We start from the raw sequence: 24,507 nt of genomic DNA, 5'->3' as shown, positions 1-24,507 counted from the left end.
CTAAGTTGTGACAATTTACTCTCCCCTCCAGGTATTCAATAGACTTTGGGGTGTGACACTGGACACAGGTGCATCACCACTCACTCCCGTTGACCTCCTGGTGGCCTTACATCTTATTGAAAATGAGAAGTGTGATGTCAAAACTGTTATTAAAGGTAACATTAATGGCAAAGTTTTCAGTAAACTGATAATTATGGTGGTTAGAATGAGTTAATCTTTGCTGCTGTTGTTGTATTGCTGGTAATATATCTATCTATTGCCAGACCCATTAATCCCGTAAGGGGTGGCCACAAACAAATCGCCTCCATGGCACCCTGTCCCTCGCCATTTCACTGCCCTGCTCCCAGCTCACACACCCCTCATATACCTCTCCATTCCATCCCTCCATCTCATAATTGGCCTCCCCCTCTCTCTGCCCTCCTCCACCTCACTCACATACATTCTCCTCATCAGAGTCTCACTCTCCATCCTCTCCACATGGCCAACCACCACAATGTGTTTCTCTTAACGCTTCCTATCACATTCACATCCATACCACAATGCTCCTTCACTTCTCATTTGTCAGTCTGTCTCTCCATGTGACTCCACATGCTCCTGTCAAATAACTCATTTCCACTGCTCTCACTCTTGACTTCTGTCCCTTCAACAAGGTCCAAGCTTCACTACCATATGTTAGAGTTGGTATCACAATACTGTCATGGAGTAACTTTTTCACTTCCATGCTCACTTCCCTGTTTCTTATCACTGCTTTTTGTGCCAAAGTAATCCATAGATAATTGTCTGTTTGGCTTACCTCCATCCCTCCTCAGTTTTTATGAACCCCTGACCATTTTTCACCACATTGTCAACTTGAATCTTGAAGTTTTATGTTGGCTGTTGGAAAAAGTATTTTTTGTTACTGAAAAAGACAAGTGGGCAATTTAGTTTTCAGAGCCGTAGGTTTGGTTTAGATGATGATTGTCATGCTGAATGAAGACACTTAGTCTAAAGAAAGTGATTAATGAGAAAGTAAATGCTTTGATCCTCTTTGAACGTCTGTAGTGGTAGGTGGGGATGCACATCATCCACTCACCCAGTGTTGCCATATGGTCTCTACATTGTGTGACAAGCCAAATGGTTTCCTGTACCCAGGAAACCATTTACTACACTGGGTGGTAACCTCATAACTGGGGTTTTTGGCCAGGTTTAATGGCAGATATTTCTGAGAGCCTCGGAGGGCCCAATACCTGCCCACGGCCCCAACCAAACGGGCACATTTGCATGGCCATGTGCATTGTGAGAGGTGGGAATGAGGAAATCAAGAGGGTGGAAGTGGGGAATGTGTTCAAGAGTGAGAGATACATTGTAATGGCATTGAAACAAAGATGAAAGGGTGTGAATTGGAGGAGTGGGAGGGTTTAAAATGTGTAAGGTCGGGCATGAATGAGCGAGGAAGATGTAAAGAAGGAGTTGCTTTGTTGATGAATGCAGTGTGGCGGAGTGGAATGAGAGATTACAAATGTGTCATCTTTAGATGTATGTATATCAAGTTCAAGTTTGAGAAGGTGAAAGTGCCAGTGATTGTAGCGTATGCACCACGTGGTGACAGGAGTGAAACAGAGAAAGACAGGTTTTGGAATGAGCTGGATAAAGTAGTTGGAGAAATGCCCAAGAGTTATGAAATGTTTGTAAAGGGCGATATGAATGGGAGAGTAGGCGCTAGTCCTGTGAATAATGGGTAATGATGGAGTACTGTACCAGGAGAGAATGATAATGGGAAGTGACTGAAGGATATGTGTCAGGAAAGGAGGTTGTGCATTTGTAATTTTTATTTCAAACACAAAGATGCATATAAATATACATGGTATAGAAGGAATGGAGATCTTGTTGAAAGGAGCCTGGTTGATTACATGCTCGTAGAGAAATCGATGCTGGGAAGTGTTGCTAATACGAGGGCAGTGAGAGGATGATGCAGTGGTTTGTCAGATCATATGATTGTGGTATGTAAGATCAAGCTGAGAGGAATGAGATGGACTAAGAGAGGGAGGAGCAATCAGGGAGATGGACTGAAAGTCAAGAAACTGAGGATCAAAGAAATGGCAGTAGAATACAGAGCCTAAGTAGAGGAGGAGTTAGAATCAGTGAATTGGAATGAAATGGATCTGGACAGCTTGTGGAATGCATATAGGGATTGCTTAGTTAAGAATGCTAAACTGGTGTGTGCTGTGGCAAGAGTAACGACAAAGAAGAAAGGTATGGCATGGTGGGATGAAGAGGTTAAGAGAGCAATGGAGGAAAAGAGGAAGAAGTGGCTAGAGTGGATACAGGACAGGGGTTCTGTTGAAATAAGAACTGAATATATTCAGAGCAAGAAGCACATAAAGAGACTAGTGAAGAGGAAAATGGAGGAGGTAAATAATGAAATAGAAAGAAAAATGAATGCAAACTACTCTGAAAATAGGAAGTTATTCTGGAAAGAGGTGCGGAAATATAGAAGTGACTGTGGAAAGAAATGTGAAAGTGTGAAGGATGTTAGTGACAGATTATTAACCCATGGGGATGAAGTAAGGACCAGATTGAAGGAATATTTTGAAAGTCTGATGAATGGGAATGGAGGGAGCAAAGCAACTGTTAATATGATTGGTTTGGGGGGTGAACAGAGAAGAAAAGCTGTGCCAGGAAACGTGACACTCACAGAGGTGAAGAACATTGTGAAGCGGCTGAAAAATTGGAAACCAGCTAGGGTTGATGAGGTGTATGCAGAGATGATTAAATGTAGTGTAGAGAGCGGAATTAAATGCTCATTGGAGATATGTAAGAAGGCACGGATGGATGAGACTGTGCCAGTGGAGTGGAAAAAGGCAGTGATTGCACCGTACCCCTGTAAAAAAAATAATGATGAGCAAAGTGAGTGCAAGAATTATTGTGGCATAAGTCTATTGAGTGTTGTAAGGTAAGGTATATGGAAGAATTATCATTGAGAAAGTATGAGAAATATCAGAAGTCCTAGTGAGTGACGAACGGGGTGATTTAGGAGTGGCAGAGGATGTGTGGATCAAATATTTGCAGTGAGAGATAGTGGAGAGGGCTTGTGAGAAAGACTTAAGGTGATTATGGCATTTGTGGATTTGGAAAAAGCATACGACAAACTACACAGAGAAGGATTGTGGAAGGTTCTGCACATGTACAGTGTAGATGGTAAGCTGCCAGATGCCATCAAGAGTTTTTATGATGGTAGTGAGGCATGTGTCAGGGTAAATGGGCATCTAAGTGAATGGTTCATGATCAGTGTGGGTGTGCGACAAGGTTGTGTGATGTCCCAATGGTTGTTCGGTACTTATATGGATGAGGTGATGAGAAAAGTAAAAACATGAGCAATGGAGAGAGGGATGACGTTGGTAATGAATGGTGATGAATGGAATATCTTAAATATGATGTATGCTGATGATGCGGTACTACTTGCAAATACTGGTCAAGAGCTTGGTAAGCTAGTGCAGTTTGGTAGATGTCTGTGAGCGTCATGCTTTGAAAGTAAATGCAGAAAAGAGTAAAATGATGGTTATCTAGAGAGAAGGAGACTCCTAGTGTGATGTTAAAGTGAATGGAGAGAGAGACTGGAATTGGTGGGAGAGTTCAAATACCTGGGTACAGTGATAGAAAAGAGGAAAATGTGCAAAAGAAGTGGGAAGTAGAGTGACACAAGGAAGGAAAGTAGCTGGTGCCATGAAGACCTTGATAAGAAACAGAGGCTTGAGTGTTGCAGCTGGACAAGGCTTACATGAAGGATTGTTAGTGCCAACTTTAACATATGAGTGTGAGTCTACGGTGTGACATGAAAATGAAAAGTCAGGAGTAAGAGCAGTGGAGGTGGGACTGCTGAGGAATGTATGTGGAGTACAGAGAGTGGATAGGATACGAAATAATGTGATTCATGAAAGATGTGGAGTGAGGAAGCCTATGTACACCAGAATCGAAGAAAATGTACTGAGATAGTATAGTCATGTGGAGAGAATGGATGACAATAGAGTGGTGAAAAAGGTATATCTTATCCAATTTGAAGGAGGGAGGAGGTGAGGTGGGCCAAGAAGGTGAAGGGATATGGTGGATGAGAGTGTGGGGAAGAGAGGTATGGAATCTGGTGAGGTTATGGGACTTACAAGAGATCGAGCTGGCTGGATGAATTTTGTACAGAGAAGTGCATGACCAGGGATTTGTCACTCCTTTTTAACATGACAGTGTACAGATTGGCTGTATCAGAGAAGCTACAGAATGTGGTGAAATTTTTCTTTCGCCTATCACATGGAGCCAGGATTTTGTGGGCTTGAATGATAAGTGAATGGAAGCATGGTCCTTTGATTTGGGCAAACTTTGGTTGTCTGGATGTTGCTACTCCACACTCCACCTTAGGTTGGGAAAAGAGGTCCGGATGATGATGATGATGAACTTTTGTGTTGTGCTGTTCTTCATCATTATCTTCAGTGTTAGGAGTAACGGCACAAGTGAGGATGTTATTTTATTTTATTTTATTTATTTATTTATTTATTTTTAACAAGTAGCTTTAGTGCACGACTTTTTATTGAGTAGTGAAACAGTAGCAAATGCTGCAATTCTGAGATATTCCGACACTACTCGCTGCCCTAAAGCTGCATTTTCCTGTGTCATTTTGACCAGTCACAACCAGTTATGCCCTGCAGTTTCCTGGGACATGATTGGTGGAGATATAATCCTGACCATTCACAACCGATCCAGTTAGCAGCACAAAAATACAGTACAGTATTGAGTAGAATGGTAATAGTGGACTACTTTTCACCCCCCAAAAAAGTAGCTGTAGTGCTAATGACACCACATTCTGATCCAAGTAGAGGTAACAGTAATGCCACATGGGGTGGGGAGATCCAAAGAAAGGCCCTTTGGTCTCTTATTAGGCACGAATCATAGAAAAAGAAGGTCCATTTCCATCTCCCTTGTACTATGTCGAAGACGCTACCAGACTGGTTTTATTGCTGTCAGTGTTCAGTAGGGTCACGAGGCTTAATGCCAGTACAGCACAGAATGGAGGGTTTTCATTCAGCTCATTTAGTCACCATTTGTAATACCATCCACTCACTCAATGTAGTGCTGCTCTCAGGTGTCTGGCCTTTCCTTTCCTCTCTCCATTCCTTCCTTCCTCTTCTGTCTTTCTTTCCTTCATTCTTTCCACGCCCTTCTGCCTACGGGTGACTTTACATTCCCTCTTTTGTCTTTCATTTCTTCATTCATTCCTCTTCCTTCTGCCAATGGGTGACTCTACACTGAGTGACAAGCCTAATGGTTTCCTGTACACCAGGAAACCATTTACTATGCTGGGTGGTAACCACATAACCAAATTAGATGCCTGGTGGTTTAGTGGGTAATTACAGCGCTCCAGTCGGATTGAGCCAGTGAAGGTTTATATCCAAGGGATGATTGGGGTTATTGCTCATGTAATGCCATTCAGGGATGAGTGAGGCTGGTCACTCTCATCTTAAATGTCAGGACCAAATTGCCTAGCCCCGGGCTTCTACTCTCCTCATGGGGGAACGTAGAATTGGATGATGGATGGATGGATGTAATTTATAGAACAAGTTTGGTTTGTGCTGTTGAGATCTTATTCCCCTACCTGCAGGGTTATCAGCATTTTAAGGCAGAACATGGATTGGAGAAAAGAATTTACTCCCAATTAATTTCATTTAATACATTACTGTGTAAGAAGCAAGGTACAGTAGTTTGGCAAGAAAGTAAGAAGATGAGGCTGTAGAACTGATGGGTAATTAAGTTGGTTGGATGAATTATATAAGGAGAAGCACATTACGGGGATTGATGCTCCCCCTCCCATTAAGTCATCAGACTGACTCTATCGGGCAGATAGTATGAAGCATTTCATCAGGTTTTGAGGAGCTTGAATGGTGTGTAAATAAGTGTTTGGCCCTTTTCATTAGCATGTTATTGATATTTCTCCAGCTTTCTTACATTCTCTTTCCATTTTCTGGGTCCTACCTTATCCCATCCTTAGGGGGGAAAAAAGGTCAGGATGATATGAGTACATTACTGTACTAGTATTGTATGAATATGAGTAGTGTTTCGAATATTCGCAGTAACCAGCCTATTGTGCCAGAGTATTTTATTTGAACAGCTTTACATTCCACATCTTACCTGTCCTTACCCTCTCAGCAACGGGTCTGTGCTTTGCTGAGCGTAGCATCTACACGGCAGAGGTTCTGGCATTTGTGCTGCAGCAGCTAATGGAGCAGCCAGAACTGCCTACGCTCTTCATGCGCACCGTCATTCAAACTCTCACACATCACCCCAAGCTACTTGGCTTCATCATCAATGTTCTCCACAGACTTATTGCAAAGCAGGTCATTACTTTGTTTTCATTTATAACCAGCCATTATGTAATTTTATGCAGTCAGTGTTATAAATATCTCTGTTATTAATAGCACAATGCACCTTTTTTTTATGAGGAGGTTATTATTTATTTATTTATTTATTTTTATCTTGCATAGGCATACTGCATTAGAAGGTTTTACCATAAACTTGCATTTTCTTCGATAAGCTGGTATCAGTAGGTATATCATTATTATTATTATTATTATTATTATTATTATTATTGCATACTGCAGTTCATGGTGTTATTTGTTTTCATTACAGTTATTACCTTGTTTACACTTTTTACTAAACAAGTTGTGTATGTTTGGGGACACTGTCTCTTAGTTACATTTTTCTTGATATTATGTTAGTGTATTATTGTACAACACTTTAGCTCAATCAAGTTTCTTGCATTGGGGGGACATCCATAGACTTGTTGCCTCTAATATGTAATGTCATTTATGCATTATATTTTGTGAAACAGGTCACACCAGGTCAGCTTTTGTATACCCATTTTAAGTTGTAAATATTATCTAAGTGCAGTTACAAAATAGTTGCAGAGGCTACAATACAAACTTCATATATTGAAACACTCATGTGTACCACTTTTGGCCCACATAAAGAATGATTAAGGACAATATCCTGTATCAAGAAATTAATTAACACACCATTGAATTACTTGATCCAGAGGTGAGGTAGTGCATTAAACATAAACATGGAAAAGCTCCAGCATTCACGAAATACAACTTTGATAATAATGACAGGATGCACTAAAACCACAGATATGAGTCACATACACCAGGAAATAAAGTACTTGTAGCTATCTATCTATCTATAGCCCGACGCCCTAATCCCGCAAAGGGTGGCCGCAGACAAAACGCCTCCAAGTCACTCTGTCACCCTCCATTTGACTCCCCTCCCCCCAACTCACCCTCCCCTCCCTCATATACCTCTCAACTCCATCCCTCCACCTCATCCTCGGTCTACCCCTCCCTCTCCCTCCCTCCACCTCACCTACATACACCCTCTTAGTCAGTCTTTCATCCTCCATTCTCTCCACATGTCCAAACCACCTCAGTGTATTTCTCCTAATCTTTTCAACCACATCCACATCTACCCCACAACGTTCCTTCACTTCTTCATTCGTCAGCCTGTCACTCCACGTCACTCCACATGCTCCTTTCAAGTAACTCATTTCCACTGCTCTCACTCTTGACTTGTTCCCCTCTTGCAAGGTCCACGCCTCGCTTCCATACGTCAGGGTAGGGATCACAATACCATCATGCAGTGACTTCTTAACTTCCATACTCACGTCCCTATTTCTCATCACTGCTTTCAGTGTACCAACAACCTTTCTTCCCTGCTGTACCCTTTCACGTACTTCATCCCCCAAAGTTCCATCCTTACTCATCACACTACCCAAGTACTTGAATGGACTCACATTCTCCATATCCTCACCATCCAACCTCACTGCACACTCTGTGACTTCATTCCTCTCAAACACCATAACTTTACTTTTGTTTACATTAACTTTCAGCTTCCTCCTCCTACACACTGTCCCAAATTCATTCACCAAACCTTGCAACTCCCATTCATCTTCACTCAACAATACTGTATCATCAGCAAACAGCAACACCGGAAGCTTCCAAATCTCACCCTCATTCATTAGGGCCACCCCCACATCCACTGCCCTACCTTGCAGCTCCTTTACAACCCCATCCATATATATATTAAACAGCCATGGAGACATCACACACCCCTGTTTCAGTCCCACATTGAGATCAAAGAACTCACTCAGCTCACCATCTACTCGCACCGTAGCCCTAGCTCCCTCGTACATACTCTTCACAGCACTCAGCAATTTCCCTTCCACTCCATATATTCATAATACCTTCCACATACCTTGTCTATCTATTCTGTCATAAGCTTTCTCCAAGTCCATGAAGGCAGCATACACTTTCCTTCCCTTCTCTAGATACTTCTCCACTTAACATCTTAGAACAAATATCTGATCTACACACCCTTTTCCCTTCCTAAATCCCCCTTGTTTTTCTCCCACTAGCTCCTCTGTCATATGCCTAACCCAATCAATGAGTATTCTGCCATATATTTTACCAGTCACACTAAGAAGGCAAATACCCCTATGGTTACCACATACTTCTCTCTCCCCTTTTCCTTTGTACAGAGGAACAATTATACCTGATTTCCAGTCCTCTGGAACCCTTCCCTCTTCCCAAGCCAATCTACAGAACTTCCATATCCACTCCACAACAATCTCACCCCCATACCTAAGCATTTCACCACACATTCCATCAATTCCTGGGGCCTTTCCCAGCTTAATCTTCTTCATCTCTTCCACTACTTCCAACCTACTGATCTCTTCCTCCCTCCTCTCATCTCTTCTTCTCCCAGCCATTCCCCAACCACTTATACTCACACTGCTCTCACTCTCTACATTCAACAAATCCTCAAAGTGCTCCTTCCATCTCCTCAATTTCTCTCTCTTCTCCACCAACAATCTATTATTCCTATCTTTCACTTCCCTACTATTTCCCCTTTCACACTGCCTTAAGCGGGTATCACACGGGGACCCGTGAACAATTTGTGCAGCACAAAACGGACGTCCAAACCGAGCTTGGACGTCCATACCCTATCACACGGTGGACGTCGACGGCCACCTTCTTCTTTATCGAGTTCACCCCACGCGACTGGGAGGTCACTTCCAACTCCCTAGCAGACGACGTGTTTATCAGCAACAACAATGGACATGAACCAGATTGTAACTTTTGCAATGGGTGCTGCAGTCCTAATCCTGCAGGATGAGGAAGAAGCCTCTGCAAGAAGACAAAGGAGGGGGAGAAGGAGGGCACTGTGGATGAGAGAATGGCTCCGACGGAGTGAAGAAAGCAGCCAGTATAGAAATCTGCACAGTAGTGCTTTCTTCCCGAGTATGCCTTTCGAACGTGTGCGGGCCTCTCTTGGAAACAATCAATCCACATTCCATCATATTTACATTTTGGTATATATGAAAAGTTTCTATGACAAACAGAAATAAACGTGCGCGGGCCTCTCTTGTAAACAATCATTCGACATTCCATCATAATTAACACATTTTGGTGTATCTTACAATTTTTTGTGACAAATAGAAATATTACACAGCTACATGTAAACTCCATAGAGAAGAAGGAGACTACCGAGTCGTGGACGTCCACGGTCACCGTGGACGTCCACGAATGGGTCAGGTGGCCTTCCACTCATGGACGTCCATGACCCTCCCGCGGGGGCGAATTTGGACGTCCACGGTCAGTTTGGACGTCCACGAGTCTCCCGTGTGATAGCCCCTTTACTTTCTTTACCTCCTTCCAAAACAATTTCTTACTCTCCCTCCATTTCACACTCAGATTCCTCCCAAACTCCTCATCCACTTTCTTTTTACTCTCCTTCACCAGTCTCTTAACCTCCCTTCTCCTGCTCACATATACCTCTCTCTTCTCTCTCTCATCTTCTCCCCTACCTCTACTCGCCAACCATTCACCATATGCCTTCTTCTTTTGTTCCACAGCTCGTTTCACCTCTTCATTCCACCATGCTGTCCCTTGCACACCCTTGCATCTCCTCCTCACTCCACAAACCGCCTCACACGCTGCGCTTATCTCTTCCGTGAATATCTTACATACGTCTTCCACCCCTTCCATCTGCTCTAGCTCATACCTTCCCAATCTTTCTTCCACTATGCTCTTATACTCTGTCCTTTTCTCACTATCTTGCAATGTCTCCACTTGTAGCTGCTTCCAGTTAATTACCATATGAATATTAGAGGCATATAGTTCATTATGTCACAACATGATGTAAATCATTGAAGCAGTTAAATGCCTCTCCTTTCCTTACCACAGAGAAAATGATTTTTTTTTTTAATAAATAATTCCAAATATACCTCCTCTGTTACTCAGCACTGCAACACACACAAACACACACACACACACACACACACACACACACACACACACACACACACACACACACACACACACACACACACACACACACACACACACACACACACACACACAAACAAATGCTTATACACAGCATACAAACATGAACACACACACACACATACATAAACAAATGCGTATACACAGCATACAAACATGAGCACACACATGCATGGGTGAACACACACACACACACACAAAGTAATATTCCTCGGGACCAACTGCTAGGTATTCATCCCACAGAAACCTCACTTCCCAGACACACAGGTACATTACAGTACTTCTCACCAGTACCATTTCTGTTACGCTCCTTTAACCTTAGCTTGGCCCAAATTTTCATCCTTTTGCAGCTTATATTGTGTAACTTATTGGCAGAAGACAATGCTACAGCTTTAGAGTCATTCCATAGCACTTCTTTGTGACTAGCGTCATATTCAGTTGTTAATCTCTTGCAACAACTCAGCATTCAAGATAGCAAGATCACAGTTTTATGCCAAGTTAGTGTTTAATAAAAAAAAGTATATATATAGTTAGAGTGCATATAACCCACTCGTTCTAATACAGTAATACCAGTCCTCATACCACAATACTCTTAGGCCAGTATTCTTGTGGCATTAGATGGAATTTTAACACGTCATCCTTAACAGTGTATCTTGCTTTTTACTGTCTTACACCTTAATGTTCTCTTATTTCATATACAGTACAGCTTTGTAATTCAAACATAGTATAAATACCATAGATGAGGTTATTAAAATGTCACATGCAAAAAGAAACTACTGTATAGCTCTTAACTTGGCCTAAAACTGCCATCTCTCCATCTTGAATGCTCATTTGAAACAGTGTACAGTATTAACACTGGATTATGATGCAAGTTGAGAAGTGCTATGGAACGGGTGTTGAGGAGTATTATGGTCATATTCTGCCACTGAACAACAGCACATCCTCATTTCAAGGTGAGTCAGTTATAATCTTTTAATGGGATACATTTTTGACCAGGGGTCACCCACCCAACTTAATTTAAATACAAGTTTCGAACTCACCTCATCTGGTAGTTATTTCTCTTCACTGCACTTCACTTGCTGATTACCACCAAAAGTAAGTTTTCGTTTTTAAAGGCTCCAACATGCTTGCATGCATCGGCCTTGGTCACCTAATGGCGGCTCTCCAAGCAACACGATCCATTGCAGCCTCCCTGTTCAGTCCCTTAACCATGAGGTCACACTTAATGACCTCGTCCCATGTCTTTCTCGGTCTACCCCTTGTAACCCCACCCCCAATATTAACACTTCTCACCTTCCTCACCTAATTATCATCCCCAATCCTCTCCACATGTCCAAACCATCTCAATCTACCTCTCCTCATCACAACACCAATACACTTCAGTCCCATCCTACCTCTCAACTCTTCCATCGTGAACCCAGCCCCCCCAGACCTTGGACGCAGGGACACACTACACATCCACTTAATCATTGTCATTTCTGTACGTCTAAGCCGGTGAATATCCTCCTCCTTCACTGCCCAGGTCTCACTACCATACAGCATTACATTCCAAACGCATGCTGCATACAAAAACCCTTTAGCACGTTGGAAGAGTCCTCTCAGTGTCAGGAGAGGCAACAGCTCCCTGAACTTCTTCCAACCGTTTCTCACCCTAGCCACAGAGCTAGCTCCAGCCCCACCTCCAGCACACAACATGTCTCCCAAATAACAAAACTCTTCCACACACTCAAGAGTTTCACCAGCAAGTTCAATCCTTTTATGCCTGACAATCTCCACCTGCTCTCCCCGACTTGCCGTACACATAAAATCAGCATTATCACGCAGTCTACCTGTGATACCACTACATCTCTTATGCGCCCATTTATCACAAATACTGCACAAGATGGAATTACTTCCCACGCCCTTGTGGCAAACTGCACATGGCCACTCTCCCTCGTCTTTGACAGTACCGCCACCAACCCTAGATATCATCAGTTTTGTTTTATCTGCATTTACGCTTAAGCCCTTGTGCCCCATACCATCTTTCCACTTCCTAAACCTTTCCTCCGCCTCCCTTTCGTTCTCTGCAATCAGCACCAAATCATCAGCATACAACAACTCCCACGGGAGTCCGTTTCTAAAGTCACGTGAAACGGCTTCAAGTACCATGATGAACAACATGGGACTCAAAACTGACCCCTGATGCACACCAACATTCACGGAAAACCCATCACTCAAATCTCCATTCACTCTAACCTGGGTGCAAGCACCCACATACATAGCCATAACCACCCTAACCAGCCACTCCTCCAAGCCAAGCTTTCTCATTGCCCACTTCACCACCTCTCTAGGGACTCTGTTAAAGGCCTTTTCCAAATCAACAAAAACAAAATAAAGATCCCTTCTCCTACCAATATATTTTTCCCGAAGCTGTTGAACAATGAATATGGCATCAGTGGTCCCCCTACCTGGCATAAACCCAAACTACATCTCATCAGTATTCACTCTTTCTCTAATCATACCTTCTAAAACTCTCCCCATTACCTTCATTATCTGATCTAAAAGCTTTATACCTCTATAATTTCCTCTTTCCAGGGCATCACCCTTCCCTTTATACACATTTACAATTACACTCTTCAGCCAATCATCTGGGACAACACTATCTATCTATCTATCTATCTATAGCCCGACGCCCTAATCCCGCAAAGGGTGGCCGCAGACAAAACGCCTCCAAGTCACTCTGTCACCCACCATTTGACTCCCCTCCCCCCAACTCACCCCCCCCTCCCTCATATACCTCTCAACTATTTATCTGGTCAGTGACTAACTTCACCCCTATATCGCCTGAGGCCTTCAACATTTCAGCAGTCAACCCAGACACACCTGCTGCCTTCCCCACCTTCATCCTGCCTATTGCCTCACTCACAGTAGCAGCATCAATCAAAGGCCAAGGGCCAGACACTGGATCTGCTGGCTCCAAACCTTCTCTGTCCCAGTCAAAGTCCTCATTCAACAACCAGTTATAATGCTTTCTCCATGCATCTATAATATCCTCACTGTTCACCACTACCCTTCCTTCATCATTCTTCACACACTGCTCACCTATAATATCCCGATTATCCCTCTTCAACTGACCTGCCACCCTAAATATCATATTTTTCCTTTCCCCATGATTTAGGTTATCAAGTAAAAGTCTCTGTGACTCAGATTTTGCCTTGTATACCTCTCTTCTAGCCCTATGCTTGGCAGCCAAATAGTCCTCTTTGCTACCACTCTTCTTCCATTCCCGGAAAAGCCTTCTTTTCTCCTTAACTGCAGCTTCTACACCCTCATCCCACCACCAAGTTACTTTATGTCTTGGTGGTCCTTTTGTCCAGCCGCATGTTACATCAGTAACTCTCAAGAAATTGTTCTTGAGGGCTCTGTACTGTTCATTAACGCCTCTGTCTGCAGCTCCCTGTTCAGCCACCACTCTCCTCAACTCACTATAGAAGGCATCCCTTACTACTTGGTTTTTCAGCTTCCATATTTTCTTCCTAGGTACATAAGTCCTCTTTTTCATCACTTGTTCTTTAAGCACCATATCACAAATCAGTAGTTTGTGCTGCTGCACACACTCCTCGCTTCCTATAACTTTAAAATCCCTCACTAACCTCCTGTCGGCCCTCCTAACCAGAAAATAATCTATCTGACTGCTGTTTCCCCCAGACTCATACGTAATTAACCCACTGTCTCTTTTTCTAAAATATGTGTTGCACACAATCATGTTTGTTGCCTCCCCAGACTCGAGTATCCTTTCTCCTTCTGCATTCCTTATACCATACGCACATCCCCCATTCACTCCTTCATAACCTTGTGCTCCTTCACCTACATGACCATTTAAGTCCCCTCCCAAAACCACTATCTCATCATCCAGCATACCACCCACTACATGTATTAAATCATCCTAAAATCTGTCTTTCTCTGCTTCATCCAATCCTGCCTGTGGAGCATATGCCGATATAATCGCAGCTATCCTTCTACCGAACAGAATTTTCACTACCAATATCCTATCGCTTACTCTCAACACCTCCATATCCATCTGTCCCCCCCTGCCAAAACAACTTATAGCAACAGTCCTTCCCAACAATATTTCTGGCTGATCCACCCCTGTACCGGACTGCCTGCAAACACGCCACATCCACCCACCTCCTACTGAATGCCTCAACGACTTCCCCCGCTCTTCCCCTCAAACTTCCCACATTCCATGAACCCACCCTCATCCCCCTGGGTGATTTACTGTCCTCAGGCTTGCTTTGAAACTTTTTCTTGTGTTTTGTCATATTCAGTATTAATAAAGGGGGATAGACATACCACAGGCCCCACTCACTCTACAGTCCCAGGTCCAGGCAATGGATCTGGGACCCGTAGCCCACCAGCTTAATTAATTTCCAAATCACCTAAGCTGGTAGTTTTTTAACTTCACTTGCTACTTGAACTCCAGCACCATAGTATTGTTCCATTACCATACTTATTTCATCAGTGTATGAAGAAGAGAGGTTTGAAAGTTGGTGAGACTACAGAACTGACAAGAGATCAAGCTGGTTGGATGAATATTGTGAGGAGAAGCGCATCATCAGGGATTTGATGCCCCTTTTTAACCTGACAGCGTCCAGATTGACTCAGTTGGATATGTTTATGTGAAGCTACAGTATGTGGTGAATGTTTTTGGCATATCAGATAGAGCCAGGATTCCGGGGGCTTAAATAGTGAGTGAATGGAAGCATGGCCCATTGGATTGGGCAAATTTGGTCTGTCTGGACATTGCTACTCCTCACCCTGCCCTAGGGTGGGAAAGGAGGTCCAGATGATGATGATGATGATGACACGTACACACCCAGTACTGACCAAGTTCAAAGGCCATCTTGGAACTGATTGTAAGCTTGAGTGTTGGCAGTTGCATAAGCGAAAATAGCTTTCAGTCATGCATCGACCATCGAGGTTTTGTACAGGATTATAATGATCATATGAGTGAAAATGATTTTGTATATTAAAAAGCATTCATAACCTTTTTTGTCATCGCATAAGCAATTCAACACACACTGCGTTGTTGTTTAATGAGGGTATGTTGTATGTGAAATAAGCTGGAAAAGGATGAAAATTGGTGCCAAGTTAATGTGGAAAGAGTATAGTAAGGAAAAGATATTAGGGAGCCATCTTACCTGACAAGAGTATAGGCTGTACTCACAGCATGCACCTCATTTACAAGCAACATATTCATTACAGTTGAAATATTCTGTTTTTAGTCCCCTGTATTCATGCCTGTGTAAATTACAGTAATTTCTCTGCAGACATCCCTTATTGATTCTGATATGACCTTTAATAATTCTATACTTGTTTATCCTTCTTTTTCTGTGCCAGCTCTTCTCTCTTCCTATGTCTCTCCTCTTTCCTAGCACTTTATTACTCTTCTTTCCATTTCAAGTGGCTTTACATTGAATGACAAGCCAGATGGTTTCCCATAAGCCAGGAAACCATTTATAACACTAGATAGTAACCAAAGTTTTCGAGTCAATTTTTAATAGAAAAATTTTAAGGCATCTTTCCTATCACAACCTTCTTTCTGATCGTCAGTATGGGTTCCGTCAGGGACGCTCCACTGCCGATCTTCTCACCTACCTTTCAGACTCCTGGTCATCCTCCTTTCGGGACTTTGGCGAAAGCTTTGCCATTGCACTTGACATCTCAAAGGCTTTCGATCGAGTCTGGCATAAATCTTTAATTTCCAAACTGCCCTCCTACGGTTTCTATCCTTCTATCTGTGCCTTCATCGCTAGCTTCCTTTCTGGTCGTTCTATAGCCGCTGTTGTAGACGGCCATCGTTCTCCTAGATCTATCATCAGTGGTGTTCCTCAGGGCTCTGCCCTATCACCAACTCTCTTCCTTTTATTCATCAATGATCTTCTAAGCTGTACATCTAACCCTATCCACTCATACGCTGATGACTCCACCCTTCACCTTTCCATTCGGTTCCCGCAACGCCCATCTCAACAGTTACTTCAACAAACAAGGGATGAGGCTATGGCACACCTAATGTCTGACTTGGCTCGTATCTCTGACTGGGGTAAAAATAATATGGTTGTCTTTAATGCATCTAAGACTCAGTTCTTACACCTTTCAACCCGACAAAATCTTCCACAGGTATACCCACTAATGTTTAATAATATTCAGCTTAATCCTGCATCATCCTTGAACATGCTTGGGGTTTCATTTACTCGGGACTTATCTTGGAAAGATCATATTACATCTCTTGTAAAATCTGCTTCCAAGAGATTGGGTGTGCTAAGGCGACTCCGCTCTTTCTTTACCCCTGCGCAATTGTTGACTCTATACAGGGGTTTTATCCGCCCCTGTGTGGAGTACAACTCTCATGTGTGGGGAGGCTCCCCTCATACAGCTCTTCTCAATAGGGTGGAGTCAAAGGCTTTTCGTCTCATTAACTCTCCTCCTCTTACTGACTCCCTTCAACCTCTGTCTCTTCGCCGCACTGTTGCATCTTTATCTCTTTTCTATCGCTACTTTAATGGTCACTGCTCCTCTGAACTGTCTGCTTGCATTCCCCACCTCTACGACGGGCACGTAGCACCCGTCTGGCAGCAAACTCTCATCCTTTTTCTGTCCAACTCTCTAATGCAAGAGTTATCCGTTACTCCCAGTCTTTCATTTATGCAACAGGTCAGCTCTGGAACTGTCTCCCTCTGTCTGTATTTCCTGCTGCCTATGATCTCCAGTCTTTCAAACGCAGTGTGTCCAGGCATCTCAAAATGATCGGATCTTGAATTTGGCTCTATATTGTATTTTGTTTTTCTCTTGGAGGGAACTGTCACTGCGGGCTCATGGCCTTTGGTTCCTTCTTCCTCGCATTAAAAAAATATATATATATATATATATATATATAACCAGCCCATATGTGTTCCCAATGTGTCAACAAGTGGGTTGGTGGAGGGTTAGTGCCCCTCCCTGTAAAACAACTATCTCAGAGCCAAACAGCCACCCCTTATGGGACTATGGCGTCAGGGTAGAGATAGATAGATAAATAGTTAATAATTCAGTGATCGGCAGTTAGACTATCTATAATCTGTTGAGTATGTAGAGAACAATGATCTGCTATATTTTCTCCTCACATCTGAACTTTGCAAGATTCATCTGTCAGCTACCTTTACCTTCCCTGACTGTCCATCCCTTCTCACTCCTGCTGTCTTTGTACCTGACATCTGCTTAACCCTTCGCATTTCTTGATATTTGCCTTTCTCACCATTTCTTTTCAAACATTCCTTTGTTTTTCCTGTATCCTCACATTTGCCATTTTCACCTCTTGTTGTTCCTAACTTAATTCCTCTGACTGCCTTTAATTTTTTCTGCAGGTATGGAAGCAGAGGAAAGTATGGGAGGGGTTTATCAAGTGCTGCCAGCGTGCAGTGCCCCAGAGCTTCACTGTCTTACTCCAGCTGCCACCTGCACAGCTTTCTGATGTGTTCACTACTGCGCCAGATCTTCAAGCCCGTCTTACCTCACATGTTGCTGGACTTAATGATAATCAGGTAGTTTATGCAGGAGCTTAACAGGACATTTGCTTTATTGAAAGTAGATTAACCACTGACATATAGAGGAATCAGAAATATATTGTCTTTGACCAAGATTTTTTTCATAGGACAATAAGAGTAATCACCATTGATGCAAGAGCTGCTTTCATAAGTGTGTGTGTGTGTGTGTGGGGGGGGGGGCACCCCAACAGTAACATAGCAAATGGGAGAAATGGAGTTCCCCCGAGCTAAGCCCTGTATTGGACTATATAGCCCCACTAGGGTTACAGGAGCGAGCTACCACTCCCGGCACAGCAGCCCGGGCGAGGCTCGAACTCGCAATCCCCCGATTACGAGTCCAGCGCGCTACCGCTGTGCTACCGTGCCCCCCAGTAACATAGCAAAGGGGGGAGGGAGGGGAGGCATACGCACTTCCACAAATCGCTGACCCCCCCCCCCCACTTCCCCCATTCACCTCATGACCTAGTGCTCTCCGTGTAAAGAGAACTGAAAATACTAGTTCCATCACATAAATAGGACGGAGCCATTCCGAGCCATATACAAGGAAAGGATGAATAAATTTTATTATTTTCTGTACATGTGGTGATAGGTGGGGGCATTCACCATCCACTCACTCAATATAGTGTTGCTTTGGGTGTCTGCCCTTTCCTTCCGTCTTTCCTTCCTCTTCCGTCTTTCCTGCCTTCCTTCTGCCTACGGATGACTTTACACTCCCTCTTCTTTCTTTCCGTCATTCTTTCCTCTTCCTTGTGCCTACGGGTGACTTTACACTCTCTCTTCTTTCTTTCCATCATTCTTTCCTCTTCCTGCTGCCTGTGGGTGACTCTACACTGAGTGACAAGAGAAACAATTTACTACGTTGGGTGGTAACCGTATAACCAAATCATGGCGCCTGGTGGTTTAGTGGGTAATTAAGGTGCTCCAGTCGGATTGAGCCTGTGTAGAATGATATCCAAGGGGTGGTTGGGGTTTACTGCTCATGTTGTCACTCAGGGATGAGTGAGGCTAGTCACTCTCATCTTAAATGTCAGGACCAACTTGCCCAACCCAAGGCTTCTTCGCTTCTCATGGGGCAACATAGGATTGGATGATGGATGGATGGAAATGAAATAGCTTCCTCCAAGGTGAACATTATACAGTTTTTGAAATCTGATTAAATTAAAATGGCATTTCTCCAAGTTGAAAATTATAGTATTTGTTCTGACTGTTTTAAATACCAGATTGAAAAACAGTTGCATATTGACTTTGTCAGCACTGGTAGCTTTTAATTATGCTGGTACAGTATCTTAAAAAAAAATAGATGTAGTTAAGGGTAGGAAGGGAGTGTAATGGGCGTCACAAATTGAAATGAACAGGTGTTGTAGGAAGTATGCTGAACTTAGCAGTTAAGTGAATTAAGAATATGTCACACACAGCATGCATTTCTGTGGTTTTCCATCACATGCTGAAGTTTTCTTAGATGCATAATAAATAATGTGCAGTGAAATGTTGAATTCCCATTCTGCACTGACATAGTATTTCATAGTAACATAAAATGATAGTAATATCATATGACATTGTAGCTCTGTAAATTTTCTTGATGTCTGTACTAATACCCATCCACTTTCTTTCTGAATTTTGTACAGAGGGCCCACATTCCACCTAGTCTGCTGGAGGTGATAGAAGGACACACCAGCACTGAACAGACCTCCCACACCATCAATCCAGACTCCACTCTCACCATGCAAGAGGTCAGTTACCTTCTAGACACTAAGAAATAATCTCACTTTCATTCCCAGACTCTCATTGTTCTCATCATACACATTCATCCCTGCCCTCACTTCATTTCAAACCCTCCCTTGCCCTCCTTTCACCACACTTCCTTCCCAGTCCTTCTCTAACACCATACCCTTGCTGTATGTACTCCTTAGCCCTCTAGGTTTCTCACATCTTCCTTGGCCTTCCTCTCAGCACACTTCCTTCCTAGCTGTCCTGTAACTCCACACTCTCTTCTCACCTCTTTGGCCATTGCCTCTCAGTTTGTTTAACTGTTGTATCATGTCTCACACTCTCCTCACCCCACACCCTTCTTGGCCTTCATTTCATGACCCACACACCCTGGCCCTCATGGCCTGTCTCACACTTCCTGGCATTCACCTCATGTCACTTACTCTCTGGCTTTCCTCTCACTCCACATCCTCTCTGGCCATCACCTCATACTATCTTCAGGTTGAAAAATGTTAAATGAAAATATTTAACTAGTGCAGATTTTGTAATCAGTTCATTGTATGTAGGACAGAGTACAGTATCAGGCTTATCTTTACAGTACATCCACATGAGCCTGGGGCCACAACATGACCATGTAGAATGTACAATAATATATATTATTATAAATTTTGAAAAATGTCATTCATTACTGTATTACCATAAGTTGGGGCTATTCGACTCACCTGGGACAGTAAGGCTCAATAAGAGTTAGGCTAATGAGACTCAGGTGATCAAGACAGTGTAAATAGGGGTATATTTGACTTTTTCATATGGTACTATATTCTACAATCACTAATTTATATTGTAAATTAAATTTAAGGATAGCTTGCTGAAGGTAAGTGAACTGATCAATTTTTCATTCTTGATATTTTTTTTTATTAATATTATTATTTTTTTTTTTTGAGCTCTGGTTTACAACAATAAAGACAAGATTATTTGTATTTTCCTCCACTGTCCCTTGGACATATAATAACAAGCTAAGGGTCATTAATGTTTATCCACCTGCCAAAGTAAGGTAGCTGCTTTTGTTTATATTATGATTTTAGACATCATCATCATCAGGACCTCCTTTCCCACCCTAGGGCAGGGTGAGGAGTAGCAGCATCCAGACAAGCCAAGTTTGTCCATTCCAATGGGCCATGCTTCCATTCACTCATCATTCAAGCCCCCCAAATCCTGGCTCTATCTGATATACCAAAAACTTTCACCATATTCTGTAGCTTCACATATACATGCCCGATAGAGTCAATCCAAACGCTGTCATGTTAAAAGGGGTGCTAAATCCCTGATCATGCGCTTCTCACAGCATTCATCCAGCCAACTTGATCTCTTGTCAGTCCCCTAGCCTCACTGACTTCTATACTTTTCTTCCTCACACACTTATCCACCTTCTTGGCATACGTCATCTCCTCCCACCTTCAGATTCACTCAGATATACCTTTTTCACCACTATTGTTATCCATTCTCCCCAGATGACCATACCATCTCAGTATACTTTCTTCAATTTTGGTGTCCACAGACTTCTTCACTCTGCATCTTTCACCAATCACATTATTTCGTATCCTCTCCACTCTCCGAACACCACATACATTCTTCAGCAGTCCTATCTCCATTGTTTTCTCTCTTGACTTTTCATTTTCATGCTACACCATAGTCTCACATCCATATGTTAAAATTGGCTATAACACTCCTTCATGTAAGTCTCATGCAGCTGCAGCACTCAAGCCTGTTTCTTATCAAGGCCTTCATAGCACCAGCTACCTTCCTTCCTTGTATTACTCTACTTTCCACTTCTTTTGCACATTTTCCTCTCTTTTCTGTTACTGTACCCAGGTAGCACTGCATGATCAGCATACAAGAAGTTTGAGATATTCCACCCATCACCATTCATTACCAACGTCATCCCTCTCCCCATTACTTGTGTTTTTATTTCTCTCATCACCCCTTCCATATACTGTATATATTGAGCAACCATGGGGACATCACACAACCTTGTCGCATGTCCACATTGATTGTGAACCATTCACTTAGATGCCCATTTACCCTTACACATGCCTCACCATCCATCATCCAATCCTACCTTGCCCCATGAGGAGCGTAGGAGCCTGGGGCTAGGCATTCGGTCCCGACATTTAAGATGAGAGTGGACGTGCCTCACTACCATCATAAAAACTCTACCATCATCAATCATTTTTATGATTTTAGACTACTGGGGCAATTTGCCTCAGTCCCCTGGGGCATTTTGACTTGGTACTTTAGGGCATTTTATATGCTGCATCTTCATCAAGAACTATCTGGACAGTTGTAGACACTGTATCGTGAATTGCAGGGATAATCTCCCAGGTACAGACTGGGTACATGGCTTCCTGAAGAGACATAAAGACCTGATGTCCTCCAGGATATGCCAAAATACTTTGAGGAAGCGGGCTGCTGTCTCTGAAGAGGTCGTAGTGGCCTATTTTAAAAAGCTAGAAGAGAGCCTGAGGGGAGTACCTCCTGCAGACATTATTAACTATGATGAAAACATCACGAATGGTCCTGTGGGAATGGTCCAGATATTACGGCATGGTGTAAAGCATGCGGAGCGCATCATGAACACGACGAAGAGTTAAACGTCTATCGTGTTCTTCATCAGTGCTAGTGGAAAGCGCCCTAGTCCATATGGTGTTTACAAGGTTGAACATTTGCAGCAGTCAAGGATTGAAGGAAGACTAATTGACATATATAATCAAATTTCTTCTGGCTGGTTTGATTTGAATTTAAGCAGGGGGAGTGGAGAGGTGAGTCTCCTGAAGGCACACAACCAAAGGACAATACTGGGCAAGAAGGTATCGAAAGTTGGAGTGATTCCAATGAAAGCCCACTGAGACCAATTGCCCCACATCAGGTGTTGGTAAACATTTCTGGTATATTTATTTTTCAGATATGTCTTTTCTCTGTTTTTCTGTGTTAAAATTCATGTTCACATATGAAGTTGGATCGTTTGTGTTTCATTACCCATACATACAGTAAAGCTTTTTAAGTGCTGTAAATGTTGCACCACAAACCTTAGTACAACAAAAAATAGCCAAGAGTGTGTCGAATAGCCCCATCTTACAGTACTCTCTCTCTCTCTTTCCACAACATGCAGACACTTTTTGTGTTATGCTGGCAGTGCCAAATTATTGTAGCCTTCAACCTGAAGAGTATTTTTCACAATAGCTATTGTCCTATGATATTATAATGCATTTAAGAGACCCTGTGGGGTGATGGGGGCAAGAATCTCCATTAATGCTTTCATCCTGAGAATCTCTTTACTTGTATTGTGACCATTGGCAAATAATGTCATACTCTTGGGAGAGAATGCCTGGGCTGAAGGAGTGAAGTATTATTATTTATTTACTTTTTTTAAGCAGCATATGACTTCTGATAATCATTGTAGTTAGTGATAAATGTATTGTACCTTGAGGTATATTTGGTGATCAGTTGTGTTTGTTTACAGTCATGAGACTACAGGCAAGAAGTTCAAGCATGGTGATCGTCAAGTGTTTGCTCCAGTCCCACTGGTTTTTACAATAGAGGTGGTGTACATCTTAATATTTAAGATTTATTGAATTACATAGATGAATGTTAACCAAGGAAGGTCACATGAAGGACATTAACTGGACTTGTATATGTAATTCCAATATACACTACAATATTCATATATATTTAATGAAGAGTATGTAAAGATCAGTGTTTTTCTCAGATCAGTTTGTTGATGCTTAAAACTGACATTATCTTTGCACACCGTTAATCTCATCCATAGCATATATGGGCTGTATAGTTAATTTTGAGACTTAGGCAGTTTTTAATAAAACTAAACCTTCCACTTTCACTGCTTATTTTCAATATGAAGAGTAAACTCTCAATTATCCGTCATCGCAATATCCGGTGCTGCTGGCTCAGCTCTATTAAAGCAATATCCAGCAAAGTTATGCAATATCCAGCCCTAAACGGGACGTGACCAGTGGTTCTAAGTAATATCCTTCATTGAGGCATATCAGTTGGCTTGTATTCGGTAGCCAGCTGGCACTGTATTACTGTATTTCTGTACTGTGTCATTATTTTATTGTATTTTATGCGTAGTTTTCATCTTTTACTCATGGGAGAGATTTTAGAATAGAGGGTCAAGATGGATAGTAACACAATATCTGACTCGATGTTAAATGTCGAGCTGATGGAGGGGTACTATGCAGTATCTGATATTATTTGGCATAGGGCTTAGCTGAATTACAACGGATATTTGAAAATTTACCGTGTTGTCTTGCAAAAGTGATACCATATTTTACACAGCATTTCCCACTTCCTTGAACATAATGATACATTATAAGTTTCAGGATGCTGGATGATAAAGAAATGGCAATACAGGTTCTTTGAGTGGAGTAATCTGTCCCAGTTTGGACTTGTATCATAAAACTAAAAGAGGTCATGTCCCGAACTAATTTCAAAGGGATAATTACTGTTACCTAGTCTACTGGAACTCCTGCCACAAGTTGACATTTCCACATTCATAATCTTTGCAGCTTTATAAGTTTTACAGTATTGTATTACATTTTGACATGAAGACACTGCAGTGGAAATATCAGTATAAAACTTTTAGAATCTTTAATTTATAATTCAGGTAATAATGAATCTGTTTTATATGTTTGCCTATTCTTTAACCTTGTTTTTTAACAAATGTAACATGTACAGTAGTAAAATTACTCACATTTTTGCTTGGGAGGTGTTCCATGTTACATTACTAGATTTGCCTGATGGGAGGTGGAGTCATCTGTTAGTTTACCTGAACATGTCTGCTATCAAAGTACTTGATGAAA

At 42.4% G+C, this 24,507-nt stretch overlaps 1 protein-coding gene across 1 annotated transcript in view; it reads left to right on the top strand.

The window, feature by feature from the left end:
* Sym (symplekin scaffold protein) overlaps positions 1-24,473 on the top strand; it is a 96,981-nt gene extending 72,508 nt beyond the window's left edge. The window contains exons 16-20 of the mRNA XM_080277540.1: positions 32-155; positions 6,169-6,356; positions 17,744-17,920; positions 19,549-19,653; positions 23,151-24,473. Coding sequence (XP_080133666.1) covers positions 32-155; positions 6,169-6,356; positions 17,744-17,920; positions 19,549-19,653; positions 23,151-23,156 — 600 coding nt within the window. The 3' untranslated portion in view covers positions 23,157-24,473. The remainder of the gene's footprint in view (positions 1-31; positions 156-6,168; positions 6,357-17,743; positions 17,921-19,548; positions 19,654-23,150) is intronic.
* Positions 24,474-24,507: the final 34 nt, after the last annotated feature.

The sequence above is a fragment of the Coenobita brevimanus genome, chromosome 70 (genome assembly GCF_032717465.1).
Source record: "Coenobita brevimanus isolate Jiangsu-jjx chromosome 70, ASM3271746v2, whole genome shotgun sequence".
Taxonomy (NCBI): Eukaryota; Metazoa; Arthropoda; class Malacostraca; order Decapoda; family Coenobitidae; genus Coenobita; species Coenobita brevimanus.
The sequence above is the reverse complement of the archived record's forward strand: the minus strand, read 5'-3'. Positions and strand labels throughout refer to the sequence as shown.